The following is a 20,940-nucleotide window of genomic DNA, read 5'->3' on the forward strand; positions in this document are numbered from 1 at the left end:
AATGGATTAACTACCAATTGAAAGAGATTTAAACTGTAATTCATACAGATACATTGATAATCACGTCTCAGAGAAGAAGAAAGTTCTACATACATTGTAAATCACGTCTCAAACTGTGAAGAGTGTTTTGTTAGAAAATGAATTTAAAGTGTAAAAAAAACTTAGGCTAATGTGCAGTACTGATCGATGCCTTTGCCGGCCGCATGGCTGTCAAATCAAATATAGTTATGATCAGAACAGGAATAATCTTTATGATATTAGGTGACCAGACCTTCCTAGGACTAGACTAAGGGCGCTTTCCATTTGTCAGAACTGACACGAGATTTTCCCACAAATCCGCCATAACAATGTATAATATATACCGGTATGTATTGACTGATTTGACAGGACAAATCTGACTTACAACGGAATTCTGTTCTCGAATATACCAGTCTGGCCGGCCAGTTCTGAAAAATGGAAAGCCCCTCAAGTCTCTTATTTTTTCTCAGGATCAGTCGAGTGGGCTCTCCCGCAAGCGGGCGCTGAGAAAAATGAGGGACTACACGTAGTAGCTCGTAGTCCGAGGCCATTTTTGCCAAATATCGAAACATAGACTAGGACAGAGTACTCTGAAACGTTACCTATCAGATTTCCTCGGGGATTATAGAACAAGAAACAGCTTGAGCGGCTACTTGCTCACGCCAGAATGGCTGATAACAGGGTCTGGAAGGGTATTTTCGGGATCCGGGATTTGACTAAAATACAGTGCGGGATTCGGGAAAACGCAAGATATCTTGACGGGATTCGGGATTTGACTGCTCTCCGGGAAGTGGGATTAACAGAAATTTAGGCACGGGATGCGGGATTTTTAACCTTTCTGTCGGGAAATCGGGAAGTCGTCACGACACAAATGGTCGTTCAAGCAGCGAACGCGAATCAAGCGGGCGTGGAGTCTCGCTTCAGATAAGACGCGGTCGACACTGTAAACTTCTTTAGTGCTTTTTCATCATACTGATGTATGAAAAGCTATTTTCGTTTTTTTTACACGCGTAAGTTCAAAATATCAGTCGAAAGCGCCAATCTACATCTTACTTTTTCTAGCAGAAATTAATCTTCCTTTTTTTATTGGGGGAGAGGGGGAGAGGGGCTAAGAGAAAAAACGGGATTCGGGATAGCCATTTTAAAAAATGCGGGATGCGGGATTTTCTTAAAAAAGGAGCGGGAATGCGGGATCAGGACCCCCCTTCCAGACCCTGTGATAAACGTTTGGAGAAAAAAGAAATGCTGTTTTACTAAGAAGTGTAACTACTTGCAACATGAATATGCATGAAAAAGGAACCAAAACGATAAGAAACCAGTAAAGAATAAAGAACGATTGCCAATGTTAAGAAATACAGATTTCTTCATTACATAGCTTGCATGTCTTCGCTTGTTTCTTATCTTCTAAATTAAAAGTGGTTGCGTTATGGCCGGAAGGGCGTATGTCTTTTTCAAGACATTGTGGGCAGCCAAACACACCGTGTACGTGTACCCGCGAGACTGGCCTGTGTATAACCTAATTAAATTTATACACCATTGTTATAAAACTCGGCTAAATATCAAAGCTGGGAGCACGTACTTTTATTTTCAAGTCACTTTCCCTGTTTTTGTTCAACTGGCTTAAGAGTTAATTTTCGTGCATGTACGCTAACGATTTATCGACCTGACTGACGTCATAACCTGGATGGAAATTGCAGTTAATTGACCGTTAAATATTTCTTACATTTTCGCTTGAATATTGATGAGTTTGACACAGATGCGCAAAGCTCGCTCGTGAAGCTTTCCTGGTGTTAAAAACGAGGAAATGATTCAGTTAAGATTTATTTCTATGCCCCTCTGTATTTTAATTGACCACTTTGCGGAAGAAATCCGTCGGGGGTCTTGAATAATGTACGCTACTGACAGCATCGGTCGTGCAAATCAGTTTCTTTTAATACATCAATCCCTTTGAAACCGGTCGAACAAAAGCCACGTTATGTTTGTAAAAACAAAACAACAGCATTTGAATACGGCCTGTTACACTAAAAGCCATCACATTTTGCATAAGGACTAGTTGTAATTGTTCGCTGGCTGCTTTTACATTTGTTGCGTGGTGGCTTGTGAACAGTTTGTACCCTTGACCAGTCTGCCCGCAAGGTTATTTTGAGGTAATTATTGTTCTTATCTCTTTTCTTATGCCATCTTTTACGACGTGAAGTGCTCTCTTGGGAGAAAAACCAGGTCGAAAAAGCACTTGGTATCCATGGTGTTGTATTAAAAGTGTCGGAACACGTCGATTGTGTTCACTGGAAAAAGACCATTAGTCATCCATCATCCGAAATTATTTACATAAATTGGAGGTTTGTAGAAACTTACGCATCGGGAAAAGTAAAACAATGGCTTATTTGCGTGCTTTTTGAAGGTGTTTACTCGCAGAATTGATATGGCAGTTCTGTGTAATGCTCGATAATCAATTGTGAAAGTAACTGCTAAACGATGTCGTCGTGTTTGTTGGCAAAGTGGCAGCTTAAAATGCGACAGGAACATTGAACGAAATCGCTGTTTCTTGTTTTCAGTGCGGGATAAAACCCAGAAAGGAAGGAAAGAGCAATTCTACGACCGGTGGACGTGGTACAACTTTGTTGCGTAAAGATCATCACCGATAGCTGACAACAAAAGCGTAAGTATTATACTTTTGTCTCTTGTCATGAGCTTTGAAATCGATTTGGTAGGCATTTGGTAATGTACAGTTAGCACTTTTTTCCATGGTTTCGGTGCGTGCTAAGATTATAGCAGTCGCCGGGTTTGTGTTTTTTCTCAAAGGCAAAATTTTCTGTTTGAATTTCGGTATGGTAACCTGTAAGCTTAACGTGTTACGCAGTGTGCAGCTTTATTTCAGCCCTGGACAGCCATTTTCGTCGGTGTTAACGCATTATAGAAGCTGTCGCCTAGATATTTTTTCAACGATTATTGCTTCTAAAGTTTAATACAAACATCTCTGTAAGCTTCTGTACAAGAGTTATTTGATATGTTTTAGTTTTCTAAGATGCAAGTTTGTCGGTCGGTCAGCAAAAAAAACAACAACAGATAACAATATTGTTGTCAAAACGTTCTGCTTAAAATAGGCTTAAAATAGAAACGTTTATCGAATTTTGGGCTCGCGTGCAAAACAGGCCTTGAACAGCATTCAAACAATTTCAACTCATCTTTCCGTGAATCGATGTGTATTTCTCACTTATGTTCAAATACCGGCTAAAAACGCACTTAAGGTTTTAATGTTTTAACAACTATATGTATGTACCAAGCGCTTCGTTTGGGATTTTGTAATAAAATCGAAACTGGACGCCGCTGGCAATGCAGGCAAATATGGCCAATAGAAACTTGTTGATAAGGTATACATGCAGCGACTTAGGTCTGCATGAATTTCATAACTGCAAGTTGGCAATTTCGAAATTCAATTTTCCACTTAATATAAATGACAAAAGACAAGCTGGTAATTATTTATACGAGGCGGTCCCGCGCTGCATGTGAAATATGCGAAACTTTAAATTAACTTTGCTATGAAAAATTAACGTACAATTGATCAGGTTTTTCGCGGGTAAAGTTGCCATTTTAGTTTCCGGCAGTATAGAAAATCACTGCCAGTTGGAGTTTAAGTCAAAAGAAACTTTATTTTTACTCATGCAACGAGAATATAAATTTTGTTTTGCTTAAATGACCGGCTTAGCACCTTTCCTGTGCTAAAAACAAAATTTAAGGCTCAGCACGTTTGTAAAATTACTTTCACTTTTAGCGGTTGGAAAGATTTGGAACCAAATTCAATTATGTGGATATGAACTCCGAGTATTGTAAGCTGGCCAGTTTGAATCCCTTACCACCTGGTAATCATTTGTTATTTGCCCAAGATTTGAATTCGTTTCGGCTTTCTTTGTTGGAATTTTTTTTTCACAGCTTAAGCGTTGAAATGAAAAGTCAACAGCGAGGAATATTGAAAAGTTAACAAATTGCCTCGAAGTGCCAATAAATCTTCTTTGACTTCAGCTAATGACTTTTTAAACAGCGTGGTGTTCTTCAGAATTGTTTATTCACTTCATAGCACTTCCAGTTCGAAGTGTTAATAATATTTAGTTGGAAGTGAACAAAGGAAACTCCAGGAAACACACTATTTTTCTCTTTCTTTCAAAAAGTAATAACAGGGTTAAAACAGTGCTTGAACATAAAGTTTACCTGTGCGGTAAGGTGAGTCTTCATTACCATTTCATTTCTTGGCTCGATATATTTTAAGTTTGCCTTTAAGACTGCCCTACGTTTCTCCTCGTGGTGAGTCTGATAATTTAATGGTACGTAATATACGTCACTAAAGGATGAAAACGAACACAGCCTCCCTATTTTTCACAGCAAAAGAACGCGAGGCTGAAACAGCGAGCACACTTGCGCCTCCCGTTTTGCGCTGGCGTCCATTTCTCTCGCGAAATCTTTTCCCGCGCTCAAATGATCGAAGAAAAATACGCTGTGAACAGTCCAAGGAGAAAATGAAAGTGTTTCCTTAGTCGTTGTTGTTGTTTTTTTTTTCTTTTATTTTATTTTCACCGCCTGTCTGCATGACAATATATAATACTTAATATTCTGTTACACTCTTTTCTTTCTATGGGAGGCTGAAATTTGCGAAATTTTAAGAATATTTAAAGAATAAACCAGAGGCTGAGAATTTGAAAACTAATATAATTTTGTGTGTTGAAAATTTATAAATATAATACAATTATAAGTTCTTAACTAAAACGTATAAAATTCTTCCTTTCTCTAAACGGCAAAACTAGCCAAAAAAACAACAGCAAAAGCAGCCCCAGCCGTTTGTTTGACTGATGTAAATAACATTTCTCCAAGAAGTTATACACCAAACACTTGTAAGTGATACCCCAATACATTCTAAAACGGAAATGTCATACGCCATAATCTAAGAACATTCACAAGAATTTATTCAGTCTGAAATCGACAGAAAAATAAGAATATTCAGCCTGGGCCGGAAAACAATATTCTTATAGAAAAAAAGAGTGTATTGTAAGCAGACTAAAATGAGATGTATTAATGACTGATAAGGAAAGTGCAGTCTCAGTTAAATCTTTAAGATAAACTTATTGTGCTTTGAATCGATTGATTTTTTCATTGCCCGCAAATTCAGACACAGTCATCAACAAACATAATTAATAAAAACAATTGCAAACCCGTTCTCAAAGCAGAATTCCAAGTTTATGTAAATAGATTATTGTTCCCTCACCTTTCTCCTCCCCAAAACCCGCAATATTGTCAAAAAAAAGTCCGACTTGCATGCACTTCAAATCCATGGAAACCAGCGGGTTTAAAATAATATATTTTATCAAATACGAACGACGAATTTGAACGTCGTAGGCAATGCAAAGTTTTTTTTATTTGTACGAGACAACAGTATACACTTAATGGCTGTTCCCAAGGGAAACAGTAAATTTTGTTTCCCGAGCTAGAATCTCAATGTTTCCCGAGGCGAAGCCGAGGGCCAGTAACATTGTGATTCGAGGGAAACAAAATTAACTGGTTTCCCGAGTCATTAAGTGTTTTGTTATATAGCATGCAGGACGAAGACTTAGTAAAATGGCGCTGGTCCGTCCACATTCGCGGGCAACATTGCAATGTTACCCACTGACGTCATAGGTTTTGCAATGTTGCCCGCTCAGAGACTTTTGGCGGGAAACAGTTTTTATTGTTAGATGTCATGTGACCTCGAATTAGCCAATAAGAGCGCGCGTTGTTGTGGAAAAATTTCCAGCTATACTAGTTGTACCTATCGGTAAGTGCCAACGAGCGAAATACTCATGTTTGTTCATAAGAACAGATATTGAATGGTTTTTGATAGAACTATATTTGAATTGACCAAAATATGGTAAATTGTATTTTAGGTAATATGCGAATAAAATGCTATTTCTCTGGTGTTCATAAATGACACAGGCTTGATAGCCTGCGTAGCAGGCGCCGTAGTTTCCAGCGCGCGTATTCTCGCGATCGCGCACTTTTTTAAACACACTAAAAAACGTACACAGATGTCTGCTACGCAGGCTATGGGTTTGACAGATTGATAACTCTTGACAAATCTTTCTTTTCAACGTTAAAATGTCACAAAATGTAGACAATAAATGAGGTTTAATCACTGTTTTTTAAATACAACAAACGATGGTTAAAATGTTTCCGTCCACAAAAGTGATAGTTGCATTTCAAGAACTTCTTATAAATCAAGTCCCAAAATCAAAACTGCTAAGATGCTTTTTTTAAATATAATTTTCAGTAATCAGAGACAGTAATGCACGGGTCAGATTTCAGTCTCGCATGCGAATTCGAAGTGTCATGTTCAGTTACGCAAAACTTGAAAAATTTGAACAGAAAACAAAACTTGAACGGTCAAGGATTATTTGGAAACAAAACTTTGATTCAAGTTAGCATTACATTTGCTGTTAGAAGCAAAAAAACGTTTGACTTTCTTGTGCGTATGACATGCAGTAATTTTAAGCCTGGTTTTCACTAGCGACGCAAGCACAAGCGCAAGCACAAACGCAAGCAGCATAAGTAGTTCGTGCCAAGTGAAAACGAACGTCGACATAAGCACAAGCACGTTAACATAAGAATACGATGTTTACAAGTTAGAAGGCTTCGTTCTCGACTCCGTTCTCCCTGCAAATATTGTGGCAGAAACTCTCCTCTACTCGTGTGACGAAGAAAGTGAAAGCGACTAATAAAGGAGAAAAACGAAACATTTGGGATTATAAATATTTTTAAAGAAAGCATTCGTCTCCGTTTTTTTCGCTACTCAAGTCCGCGCCTGGGCCTTTTTGTTTTTTTGTCTACACTTCTCCGAACATTCTCGAAAAACGTTTATCAAAATCAACTACGGCCTCGGCGACTTTGTTCAAATGCTGGAACGAGTACTTCAATTGGCTAGACACGGCTAGACGTAAACACTTTTCTTGTGCTTATGCGATGTTTGTTTTCACACGAACGCAAGCACAAGCGCAAGCACATGAAAAGGACAAATTTTGATCCTTGTGCTTGTGCTTGCGCTTGTGCTTATGCTTGCATCGATGCCGTTTTAATAAGAGCTGTTATGCTTTAGTGAGCGTCGCTTTGTATTGATGTTATTGATGTTATTCGCGGAGCGAAAATGCGTGCCAAATAATATATAAACGGTATTTGATTTGGAATAAATCATCGGTCAAACAATTACTATAAACACAATCAACACTAAAAGGTAGCATTTACCCGACTTCAGCATTCTCATAAGTCAAGAAAACTCTATTTGAAGTCAACAGTCCGCTTTTGATTTTCATGTCTCTCTTCGATCGTAAATCAAAGGACTCCCAAAGTCGAAACATTATTTCATCGCTTTGAAGACCTTGATGTTCATTTTTTCGGCGGTCGAATATTCTGTAGGGTATTCTCTTTCGATTTATAATTCCCTAAAGGTGTATTGATCGGTAAAGGGATGAAAGACCACATTGACAATTTTAACAGCGAGCCGCGTGGACGCCATTTTGGACATTTGCTCTCTAGCAAGGAGTGAGAGACTGGGAACCAGTTGGGAAGAACAATACAACCCAAATATGGGGTTTACTTACACCCAAATATGGTCAAAAAAAAAGTCCCTTACGCAGAACTTAAGATTTTCTCTGCCTATACACTCATACGCACACGGCTCTATGATTCTGCCGCCTCGACAGCCTCGCCTCTTGGCTCGGCTGTCTCGTTGGCAATAACAATAACGTAGTAGTTCCTATTTGGCTGTTAGTCAAGTGTTTCTTGATGTTTGTCTTTAATTAGTGCAGGACACACTTTTTTGGGTCTCTGTCGCAGCTGTTGTTTGTAGCCAAAAAATAACAGCTACAAATTACGCCAGACGATACAATGTAGTTGATGATCTGGAGGAGGTGTTTGCTTTTGCACGCTTCAAATCGCTGAAAAACAGACAAAAGCAAACAGAATGTACAATTGTTTTTACTACTTTTTTTATAAATACCGCCTTAAGAGGCTGAAATGTTTTTAGGATACAAAAATTACCATAAATAAATACCGCCTTTTTAAAAGAGGCTGAAATGTTTTTAGAATACAAATTACTAAGAGATTTGAGTATCTTGGTGACTTTTGACCATACAAACTGAGGTATGAGTCTGCAAAAAAAAGTTGGCTTTATTTTTGAATTACCGTATGTTAATTTACGCGACAGTGAAAATCTTCCTTACCTTATTATATATACACAGCCATAAATACCGCCTTTAAGTAGAAGCTTCAAAGTTTTCAGAATACAAATTACTAAAAAGATTTAAATATCTTTGTGACTTGTGACCATACAAACTGAGGCTTAAGTCTGCAAAAAAAGTTGGCTTTAATTGTAAATTGTTTATTAGCTTTGCGTATTAAAAGTCTGGCACAGGCACCGACAATTTGAGATGCTACTGTCTGTGAAAACGTTAAATATGCGGATCAATAGTCGTTTCTGGGAAACTGCCCACCTACCCCTCCCCAAACCTAACTTTTTGCCCAAAAAAAGAAGTGTGTTTTAAATTTAGGGGGGGGGGGGGGGTGGGGGGGGCCCCAACAAAAAACAAAATGAATGTCTTGGTTACAGGCTACGAACAGGCCATCTTAATTGAAACAAAATTAAAGTTGGCGTGTAACACTTAAGGCTTTTGTTATCTATATTTTCATTGTCTTGCAGATAAATATCCCTGACAAGAATTTCAAATTTAAAAGAAACATTTAAATTAGGCAGCGATACTATAGGTGTAATGTGTATATTCTCTCTGCTTTATTCCGAACTAGTAGATAAGTGAGTTTTGAGCGATATTAAGTTGAAAATTAACTAATATATGTACATTTCCTGTCTTTTTTATCATGCCTATCATTAAGACGGAGAAACGCTTTTCTCAGACACAAACTAAATACAGGCGAAAAGTACAAAGTCTCCATTTCTATGTGCGTATCCGTATTTCAAGCGTTTGATTGTGCACTGAAATTTATCACGATTGCTTTTATTTTTAAAAAAAGTTTTACTTTTAATACGATAGTTCTTCAGTCGGACACTGGCCTTTGAAGTAAGTACAGATCACCTTTTCTAACAGGTAGCGACCTTTTAAAAATTTATATCAATGTCGAAACCCGTTGAAACTTGGTTAAACATAATGGTATTACAGCGCTTCATTAACACCTAAGCTGGTAGCCTTATGGCGATACCTTATAGAGGTGTAAATTTGCCACCCAAGCAAAAACCTCTGAATAAATAAATACTTCTTTCTGCTTATAGGTGGAAGCGTCGAGTTGGCCATCGACTTGTTTGAGTATAAAGTAATGGCAATCGCCCGACGTTTAATCTTACTGATTCTCGCTTGGACTGCGTTTCTTCAAGGTAAGTTCTTTTCCCGATATAATAAATGCAATGTACGACTTGGTACATGTATAACACCATGTTCCGAATATATTGCTAAAGTTGCGCCGTGTGTACAGTACCTGGCTAATTAAAAAAAAAAAAAAAAAAAAAAAAGCAAACAAAGGAAAAAAAAAAACCGCTTTGAAAGTCTGCGTTTGAAACTGTCATGTATGAAAAAGAATTACGGGACTTTTCCAAAAACATATTAAAATTCTCAATAATTTAGAACTATTGGCACGACATCCAAAAAAAACCGCTCATCTGTGATTGAAACATCTTTTTTTCGACCTGTTATGATCTGCCTAGGTTTTAAAATTTGCCTTTAAAAGTAGCAAACAGCACTTGACAGATATTTGTAATCAGTATAAGAGCGATGGTAGTATCACTTACAAGATGTGCGATAGTGGTAAAAACATGGTAATTTATACTATCTCATTATTACAATGAGTCTATTTTTACTATTTATTTTTCCTTTTATAATGCAATTAAGCCTCGGGATAGTTTTAATAATTTATAGTATTAATCATGAGTAGTCGTCTAAACAGGAGTCGATTTTTTTCTAAAAGGATTTTTAGACTAAATACCGAAATGGAAAGTTTTGGCCCTTTGCTGTCACGAAAAGGTCAGAAGTGCTTTAGAGGAGCTCGTATCGTGCTAGTTTGTGAATAATTGGCGAAAAGAAGACCGTTTTCATGCTACATCACCGGTTTTCGTGAAATTAACTCCATTTAATCGCATAAAACCCGAAACTATTAATGCTGTTCTGACTTTAGAACTTCTAACAATAAAGCAGTATACTTAGCTAGCAGCTGCACGAGTCTGCCTGCGGGATGTAGACTCAGCCCAAGGGGAGGGAGGTAGGAGGGAGGGGGAGGGGGTACTTACCGGGAGGTCTAAATGAAGCCGTCATGATCAAACAACTCCTACCTCACCTAAAATACCCGTAAAACAAATATGACACCCTAAAATGCTATTAACATTTTAAACGCGACGATGTATCCCATATCATAACATCACGAGATATATTTATCTCAAAACATAGTCAACAAAGTACTTCATGAAACACGACACCCTCCTCAAAATCAATTTGTTTTTCTAAAGACGTTAAAAGCAGTTCTTTTTTTTTCACTTGTTTTCCGACCGCACTTTTACTGCAAAATGGACTATGTTTTTGTGTTTCTCTTCATAAGCCCTCCATTTGTTTCCTCTGCTTCTAAAACGTTCCATCTGCTTGAAGCAGATAAGCTGTTTTTTGTATTAATTTAAATTCCCTAAAACCGTTTTAATCCCCTCCCTTCTTTCTCATAAAGAAATGAACGATCCCTTATTCAGCAACATATATCCAACTATTTATATACCGTCTTTTAAAACATATATTTTTTCAAACTTCGGCACCATATCAGACGAGTCTTGTCTGGCCATAGTTCTTAAGTTTCCTTCCTTTTTCTGACGCAGTAAGGGATAGGAGACTGAAATACCCATGGCGAGACCAAGAAAAGCTAATAATAATACAAAAAGAAATGAAAATAGATCAATGGCTTAAAAATAGCTAAATTTAGAATTAGCAGCGGCTGAAACTAAAACACATCTAAATTTAGGAGCCACTGAAACTGGTATCCGGACTGTTTGGAGGATGTTGCTAAACAAAATTAGTATATGCAAGGTGGTCCTCCTCGATGTCGAAGTGGTTTTCTTCTCGCTATCTTGATTGTTTATGGCTCGAAAATAAACTGTTTCAGGCTAGACTTACTGTTATTTGCCTTTAATGCTCGATTATATTTTTCCTGGGATGAAATTAACGAAAAGGGGGTCTAATTTGATCGATTTTGAATTGTTTTGAGTACGATTTATTGCCATTGACAGCCACGAGTTCGACACGTAACGCGCGAGGTGCATTAATCTTGTATTTTGGCGCGAAAATGGCCGGTCCACTTTTTTTCTTTGTCATTTAAATTACTCAGTTCTTCTATAAATTTTCTTGTTTACCATTTGGTCTAATTTTGGAACTTCTTGAAAAATTCCGAAATAACGTACAGAATATTAATACCTTTATTATTATATATGTCCGATAATCCAGCTAATTCAGTTATAACCCAAGAAAAGAAAATGAAAAGAAAGAAAAAGTTCTAAGAAAATTACTGATATCGAAGAATATTAGGTCAGTAAAATGATAAAATAGGATAGCAGAATAATAAGACATCATTATTAAGCGTGAAAATTTTAAATATGAAACTACAGCCTTGGTGAAAATGCTAATGGAACAAAAAGGGAGTACGCAAGACAAAGGCTCGAAGAATGGATGGTTAAGGTGATTCCATTGGAAAAGCATTTTAATCAAATATATTTTTTAAACTTTGCACTGATCAAAAAAAATGATATAAAAAGCGGGTGTCACCATGCTTGTTTTTGCTTTAAGTTATCGTATTTTATACTTATATTTCATAAGTACCAATTAAGAAGCAGTATTAAAAAACCTAGTCTTGGTTGAGAGGCGCTAATTGCATGAAGAATGATTTTGCTAGCTGTTGAATAAGAGAATTGTCCTTTAGTGACACACAACTGCAGTGAAACGCCTAAATTTTGCCGAAAAAGGCAAAAGTAATGGCATAATAGGGCTATTTTTGTAATAAAAGTAAAAGAAAACGACCGTTTATTTCCCTGCCGAGCGTTTCCTGAAACCCCCGTAATGTCCTCACGGTGTGCGCGCGCGGTCATGCGCGCACTAAATGACGCAAAAAAAATGACGCAATTTAAACATAGCAACAGGCTTACTTTTAATAAAACTTTTACGTTTTAAGTTCTTAAAAAAACAACTTTTTTCGTTTTGTTGTTTTGTAGACTGCCAGGCCAGTAAATATGAACGAGCGTTATTGAAGAAACTCTTTCACTCCAACTACGACAAAAACGAACGACCAGTTGTGAACGACACAGATGCGGTCGTAGTTGTATTTGGTTTAACACTCAATCAGATTGTGGATGTGGTAAGAATTTTGAACCATGTTAGCGTTCTTCGTCCGACGCTGGAGGGTATTATAAGTACTATTTAGTGGAACTGCGTCGCTGAGATCCTGCAAGTCCTACCCCTTACGTCAGCACCACGGTTTTAATTTTGTATACCCCCCCCCCCCCCCCACATGGATAAAAGTTCTGGTTCAAGCCCTGCTGGGTTCCTTTTGTTGGGTTATTGGAGACGCCAACCCTCTCGGAGCCTCGATCTACTAATACTGTGGGCAACCTATAGTAAAAAATGCTAGGAGGGAACCTGTGTTGGTCAAGGGCCCCATGCATCCAGGAGGAGTTGCAATACTCCATCAGCTACTCCCAAGCATGAATGACCTACTGGGCGTCCCCAATCCATCACATTGGAACATACCTTAACCCTTAAAACAGATTACGAAATATATGTCACATGCCAATACCTCGATTTAACACCTTAGACTTGCAATAAAACAATTGTAATTAGGTAATAAGAAATGACAAATCATATAGGAGGCACAACGCCCCATGGCTCGAGCAGTCCACTCTCCAGGATCGTGCTCTAGCCAGGTCGTTGTGCATATAATTTTCTTGAGCAAGAAAATTCACATTTTTATACAAAGTCCCTCTCGACTCAACCCTGAAATGTAAAGGTTATCAGCAAACTGTTAGATTAACCTGACGCAATGCTAGAAGGTTACCTGTAGCTTGTCATCATTAAGAGAAGAAGCAATACGCCTACCGCTTCATGCTACAGAAGATGTGTGGGCTTGAAAACAGACTTTTTTATATTATCTTATGACCACGCTTCTAAAGGGTTAGTTCCATAGACACCATTCCACACTATATGCACATCACGAACTAAAACTCGAATCTCACTTTGCATTTAGGATGAAAAGAATCAAATTTTGACAACAAGCGCCTGGGTGAGACAGGTAAGACAGTACATTTTTTACATGCACAGGCATTTTTCGCCTTAAAGAAAGGCTTGTAATACTGTATACCCATGATATGAAAACAAACACGTTTATATTTCAACGAAACAACTAACCTCTCTCAGTCCGGGACGTTGCTAAGCGACAGGAGGTCGCATTTTTCAGAGTGCTTGCGAACAAGTGTTCACGATAACTCAGTGTTTGGTTGGAAATTAAAGCTATTTACGGGACTGTTTCATTGCTTTGCTGTGAGTGGACTTGCAGTGCAATTTATCGTAGAAAGAACAGGAGACAGTGAAAATGTGCAGAAGTAGTTAGGGACTGGGAAGATGTATGGAACGAGAAATGAATTAGCGCTTTGAAAGCCCGGGGGGGTACTCCCTATAATGGCCTATACGGGGAGGCTCCGCCCGAAAGGGGTACCTTTTTCAGGCGTCAGGTATATAAAAGGGTAGGGATTTCACGAGTTTAAGTATATGAAAGGGTATGGAAATATGTCATTTGGCTATTTAAAAGGGCCTTTAATTAAAATATTTCGAACAGACGCAATTTATGGCTGTATTATTTTAATTTATTAAGCGCTACATAAAAATGACGTCCTATATTAACTCCACGCCATGCCTCTTAGGTATATGAAAGGGGTACCTTTTTTCAGTTAAAGGTATACGAAAGGGGTACAATTTCTGTCAAAAATGGTATATAAAAGGGTAAGGGGTTAGAACTTGGGGCGGAGCCTCCCCGTACAAAACTTTTTTGAGTACCCCCCCCCCCCCCCGGGTTTGAAAGAAACAAGCCGGGGGCACTCTATATATTTTTGGGTTGGGGTGTGCCGCTAGTATTTCGAAACCCTAACCCTATACCAGACCATGTTCAGCTGATTTTGCAACTCTATACTGACTAGTCACTAAAAACCCCTACCATCCCAGAGTTTTAGAACTGTATCTTTATCAGTGTTTTTAATGGAACATCTGTCAACAATGACGCCGCGATGATTTTATTTACGTTTTGAAAAGCCTCTTTCTCTTCCGAGTTTCTATTCTTATTCTGTACTTAAAATAATTCGTCATACCTAACCACCGATCAGTTTCCCGGCGAACGATACCGGCCCTACTCTAGACCAAAATTCTCTGATTTCTTTACCCTACCCCAGACTAAACTGCCATAACCAACCATACCCTTACACAGTAGCACAAACCTATTAAGCTCATATATTGGAGTGCCTCCCCCCCCCCCCCCCCCCCCCCTTTGGGTGGAAACAAGGAAGATCACAAACACAAGGGGTGCACTTAAGAAACCTTGTGAAGGGAAAGCAATAAAACAAGTTAAGGACAATAGCACAATAACGTGTAGGGTCTCGATTTTTGTATTCTTAAGTCAGTTGAGTCGAGTGAGATGGACATAACGTTTATTTTGTTTTTGGTTAAATCATGCCGTTCATTTATTCCTAGATATGGAATAATCCATTATTATCATGGAACAGCAGTGAATACGGCGGATTAACAACAATCAATGTTGCTCCAAAGAATGTTTGGCTTCCTGATATTGTTTTGTATGAGAAGTAAGTATTTTGTAGTTTTGTATTTTATTCAGCTAATCAAGCTATCCATGTTTTGTTTTTGTCTGAAAACCAACACGGCACTTTCTCGAACTGGTGCAAAGGAGCCGCGAAGGAAAGTCTTTTCTGGTGGGGGCGATTCAAAGCAATTTAAATCCGGCTCAAGAGGACCGCAAAACACTTAACGCCATTACACCTATTTTGTTTGATTTTCGGACGCCCACGTTTCGTTCAGACAGCTTCTCTGAAACAGAGGGCCAAATTGTAATCTACTGGGCCAATAAATAAAGTCTTATTATTATCGAACTTGGCAAAATTAACCTTTTATGAGATGCTTTATTTCGTGGTGGGCTTCATTCAATTTATGAAAATCTATTAACTCAAAAAACTTGTTCCCGGACCCTTCTCTGTTTAAATGTAGCCAATTGAAGCACTAGGTAATAATGTTTTCCATAATTGTTTACAGCGCTGACGACGACATTAGCTTTGGCGGCAACCTGGACCGGCTAAACTTCAGGGTTGTTCTTCATCACACGGGAAAGAACGTCTGGCTTGCTCCGGTCACCTTCAAGAGCAAATGTCGAATCGATATACAGCATTTCCCATTCGACACACAGTATTGTAAAATGAAATTCGGTTCCTGGACTTACGATGGATTCAGACTGGATGTCACGAATGAGAGCTCCTCTGCTGACCTAGGAAATTACATCGAAAGCGCTGAGTGGAATCTGGTCGGTGCTCCGGCCGTGCGGAATGTTATTAAATACTTTTGTTGCGAGGAGCCGTTCCCGGATGTGACATACACGATCATCATCCAACGACGCTCTCTGTTTTACATGATGAACCTGATATTACCGCTAGTCATCATTACTGTGTTGATAAATGTGTCCTTCGTACTTCCTGCAGAGTCGGGTCAGTCAAAGTTGGTCTCCTTTGCATCTGTTATTTGGGTCGAGGGAAGGGGAGGGTTGTAAAGTAAAGGACCACCCAGAGGATAGTTTTTATTTAGCCTGTGTAGCTAGTTTTTAGTTACTTAGGGTCATGCGTGGCATTTTGAACGAGTCCTTTTTTCGCGACGCACGAGAAGCGACGGGGGCGACGGAAGGGAGCCGACCCAGGGACGCCAAGGGAACTCCGCGTGGGGACCGCGACAGGACGGACGCAACGAAGTGACAGCAGCCCACGCACGGGCGAAGGCGACAGCGCGGAAAAAAGGAGCGCACCGACACAGCACACCAACCGAACACCGACCGCCAGAAGAGAAAGCGAGAGAGGGGGCCAGCAGGAGCGGAAGGCACCCGCCGCCAGGGAGGGACGGACCGCGGACGGGGAAGGGGCCACGCGACGCCGGGAGGGGAGACGCCCGCCACGAGCACACAGGCGCGGGGCGACCCGAGAGCCAGACACGCAGCGAGGCGGACGCCGAAGCGCCGAGGCGCCGGCGCAGGCCGAACACACAGCGGCCCAGGCGACGCGGCGCGCGGCGCGCGCGACGCCGGCGGAGCGGGGCGGGGGAGGAAGGACCCAGCGCGGACGAGCCGAAAGGCGCGGGAGAGGAGCAAGCGGGCAGACGCCAGGAACCCGACCACGCACGCGAATCCGAAGAGACTTTGATTTAAAATCTAAGCAGAGGGTTTTTAAGTACAAGGGCATTGGGTTTTTTTAATGTGGTTCTTGTCTATCATTTCCAACTTCTTCATTCTGGCAACTATAATCTGTTACTAACTTAAAGGTCGAAAACGTTATTACAAAGTCGAGTATACCTTGTAAATTTAGTTTGGTTCTGTGTCCCATTTCCCCACGTAAATTAGTAAGCAACGTATGTCTCATATAATAAATGTGTGAATTTATACTGTGTTATCTCGCCCTTTACAGGTGAACGTATTTCGCTTACAATAACCATTCTTCTTGCTATGACGGTTTTTATGTTGGTGGTGGCGGAGACAATTCCACCATCTTCAGATGTGGTGCCGCTCATTGCCAAGTTCTACATGGCCGGGATGGTTGAGATGGCTATAGGCCTGGTGTGGACTTGCTACATCTTGAAGTACTATCACTCGGATGTCATCGAGATGCCGACTTGGGTCCGAAAATACGTGCTCGGCTATCTCGGGAACTTCTTCGGAATCAGCATGGACAACCTCAAACGTCTTCAAGAACATTCAAATCTGCGTAAAAACACTGGTCGAAAGGCAACTATCCAAACGGCTTTGGATCCAGTTGGTAAAAAACATCAGCTAAGGACTAAACTTCACGTGCTTAACGGCCACAACAACAACCCGTATGACAGCCATTACAGGCATATTACTTCAACGACGCAAAACGGTTTTCTTTCTGTTTCACAGGCGCTGAATACGTCAGAAATCTCGCTAAACCAGCAGGACGGTTTTCAGGATCCTGTTCTGCAACTCGGTGAGAGAATTCTCGACAGGGTTGACACTCTTGTCGAGAATTCGGTCGTGGACGATAGACTCAACAATCACAAAGAGGAGTGGCGTATTGCTGCCATGGTGATGGATAAACTGTCACTGTGGGTTTTTGGGATAGCGGTGCTGGTCACTGTATTGGGATGTTTCTTGCAGGCGCCTGCGTATGTTGCATGATCCCTGCCTGAGTAGGATCTGGGTTCGCGAGAAGTTGAAGGGCTCCTTGGTGAACTGTTTGTTCAAGGTGTCACGCGTCAAAGAAACTCTTGGCTTACATTGACGGTTACAGTTTTGGCTACTTGGAGTATGCACGATCTTGTTTCCAGTAGAGACAGCTATTTTGCTATTAAGTAAAGGAGGCTTTGTAGGTTGTAAGGGTTTTGTGGAGTATTGTGTAATACGCCTGTCATGTGTTTTACTGTTTTAAGAAATGATTATCAGTATTTTAGCTTGTACATCAGGGCAGCATTTGGATAAAGTGAATTGGATGTTTATGTAAAATACGTAGAAATATTATGTCACTGAAACTGAAGTTGTATCCTGTGTTAGACAATACGATAATTGAAGCTTTTTAAAACCGATACGACAAAGAAGCAGCAGCGAAACAAAAATAACAGCGAATACTTTTATTCGTTGTGGTGTTATTAATGTTGGGGTTTGATTCAGTCGTACATGGAATAGAACTGGATATTCTGATATTTGCGTAAGGAGGCTGTGCATCTTCGAGATTTTTTTTGTAGTTGTACACATGAAAAAGTCCTATTATGTGGTTTTAATTACAGTAGAACCCCGCAACTCGCTCGGTCTCGCAACTTTCATTTCCCTTGGTTTCCCCCCTTTCTTTTTTTTCATTCCCCGTTCGACCCCCTTCTTTTTTTTTTTTTACTTTAAAAGCTCTATTTAGCCCTCGGGAGCTTATTTCTTTTCAAGATCTTTTGACGGGGGGGGGGGGGGGGGGCTGAGGGGCTTATGCTTATTAGCGGGGGCTTATTTCAAATCATATATCAGGTACGGTACACATACAGCGGACGTCAAAATGTTGTTTGGTAGCAAATTTTCACAAAATAGCAACAAAAATAAGTGAATGTGGCGGATGTGTAACTTAAAAAAAGCGTAAAGCTGCCTTGTTTTCTTGTTAAAGATGATCATAATTTCCCATCTAGGGAAGGGGGATGGGCTTAATAAAGACGGGGAGAAATAGGGATTATTGTAAAAGTTATCTTTAAAAAATTCCAGGCGGGACTTGTTGAATCATTACCACGACTTGTAGATGTACACCCAAGCGTTTGGTTGAAGCCACATGTTATGCTTAAAACATGTTTTGTAATTGTTCTATTTAATTAGACTATTTAAATCATTTTTAAACCCAGCTAGCTTAAGTTATTGGCAACACCTCTGTAACAGGGGCAGCTGAGCGGTAGATGGCTTCTGTCTTGTGAAATCTTTTTATATGTAAGTCAAAACATCATTAAAAAACAGTGTTTGATCTTGGCTCGCTCGCTTACAGGCAGAACTCAAACTAGTTTTACTTGACACACTCGGTTTTATTAAATAATAGAGTTGACCCTCTCCACAACTACCACCCTACTGAAAAACAAAATAAACTGGCCGTTGCAGAAAGGAGTGAGGAAGGCTTGTAATAAGACACCGCCTACGAATTTGATAATACAATCAATATAAATCAATGGGGCGGCGGATTCTGTCATAAACACATTTTTTAAAGTTCTTAATTCTGAAAAATTTGAGCTGAGTTAGGAACATGTAAGACGTACAATGTCATAAATCTTATCAAATTCTAGACTGTTCATAATCCCCTATTTTTCCGTGAAGTCGTAGAGATCGATCGTTGAGTCTAACGGGCCGCCATCTTGGTTCATTAAAGCGAATCCCTACAAACTGGGGATTTGAGTGAAAAAACCCCGTGGGTAGGGATTCGGGGTTCGTGAACCACGATGGCGGCACGTTAGACTCAACGATCGGAAAAATAGGGGATTGTGAACAGTCTACGAATTCACGGATAAACCAGAGGGGGACTCTGAACAGTCAAATCAAATTCTATCCCCAAACTATTATTTATTGACGAGATGTAGAGTAGAAATATATATGTATATTTAAACATCCACAGTGTTGCGAAATTTTTAATCGTAATAATTTTTACAATAAAATCTGGTACCGTTCCGTGTGAATCTGGCGCAGGTTTAAAAAGAAACGATATTAGTCAATTGCTTTTTTTTTAGCAAGGTTTATGGACCGAGACGAACTTGAGCTAGAGGTGCAATAGAAGTCAATAAGTGCAATATCTACCGCAATCTTGACCAAGCAACCAGACACTGAAGACAGTGGGACTTTTCGAAGAATTTTCTCTTGTTCTGATAAAATTCCCATCATAGTAAGAACAATATTAAAACAGGACAATTTTGCCCGTACGGTGATCTGAATCACATGCGTGCGTGTATGTGACTGGGTAGCTAGCAGTCGTGTAATGAAAGATGTGGTTGTGTCAGTTATGCTGCACACCTCGAGCAAGTTCCACATTCAACTATAAAATGTTCGTCCAGAGCCAAGGCATGGAATTTTGTATCATCAACAGCTCTTTCTGTCACCTTAAACACGCTGGTCGCCTATAAACTGTTATTCTTGTTTTAATTTTTTTTTTCAAATAAGGGTCAAGGGTGGTTTTTTTTTTTCGGCCCCAACCATTCGGCAATGTTGTTTCAGTGGTTTGCACTTAATGATACCATTTACTAGCCAATATCCGGCCAGTTTGTTTTTATCATAATGATGTCTCCTTTTTAATCAGAAATACATTCCTAGGACATTCTTTTATATTTGCCAGTAAAATGTAGGGTGGATAGTTTTAGCCAAGTATATTAAATTTGTTTGCCTCTTAGGTGCCCAGATCCCTATCCGGCCAAAAAGAGCTCAGTTTCCGGCAATTCAATCGATACTAGGAGAGCAATCTAGTAAATTTGAATGTCGTTAACGTTTTGTATAAGGGATATTTTCCTTGGAACGATGGGGTATGTGATCGATATATTCACCTGGTGCCGCCCCGAGCGTAAAGCAACATGACAACTGGTATACGCGGTAGGGAGCTGGTTCAGGTGAATGTGCTTTGCAGGCATTGTTTGTCCTCTTTCTTTCTTTCTTTACTTATTTTTTGCAAAAGCTCTTCATTAGTTCTTCGAGTCGTGAATTGTAAAAAAAAAAAACAGGATTGACATTTTTGGAACAGTTTGGTCAAGTTGATCTTTTTTGGCCCGGATACTGGTACTAGGCGGAACTGTGCATAAGTTGTGTGGCATTTCCGTTGGTTTGCAAGAAGCCGGCAACGAAATATATGAATGCTGATATCAAAAACACTTATCGGCACTTAGCCACGCACGAAATTGTCCTGACAAAATCTTCGTTTCTTTTTCAAAAAAATGCTTTTTATTCCATGACTGAACATTACATCAGTCTCAACCAAGTAAAAATTTACATAATTCTTTGTTCTCGGAGGTACGTGACCGCGGTTATTGGGGCTTTGTTCCTTGACATCCACAACATCCGATGTATTCTATACATATATTAAGGAAGTTAACGACCGTTTAATCAATAACATTATGA

The 20,940-nt window shown here is 39.6% G+C and overlaps 1 protein-coding gene across 1 annotated transcript; it reads left to right on the top strand.

Moving 5' to 3' along the window:
- The first annotated feature begins 2,039 nt into the window (after positions 1 to 2,039).
- On the top strand, positions 2,040 to 18,112 carry LOC144649161 (neuronal acetylcholine receptor subunit alpha-10-like). Its single transcript, XM_078508622.1, has 8 exons — positions 2,040 to 2,165; positions 2,574 to 2,677; positions 9,317 to 9,418; positions 12,278 to 12,420; positions 13,306 to 13,350; positions 14,799 to 14,908; positions 15,372 to 15,817; positions 16,781 to 18,112. Exons 3-8 carry the CDS (start codon positions 9,361 to 9,363, stop codon positions 17,506 to 17,508), a joined length of 1,530 nt encoding a protein of 509 aa, XP_078364748.1. The 5' UTR covers positions 2,040 to 2,165; positions 2,574 to 2,677; positions 9,317 to 9,360; the 3' UTR covers positions 17,509 to 18,112.
- The last annotated feature ends 2,828 nt before the right edge of the window (positions 18,113 to 20,940 follow it).

Source organism: Oculina patagonica, chromosome 1, assembly GCF_052425735.1.
Source record: "Oculina patagonica isolate OP01 chromosome 1, crgOcupat, whole genome shotgun sequence".
Taxonomy (NCBI): Eukaryota; Metazoa; Cnidaria; class Anthozoa; order Scleractinia; family Oculinidae; genus Oculina; species Oculina patagonica.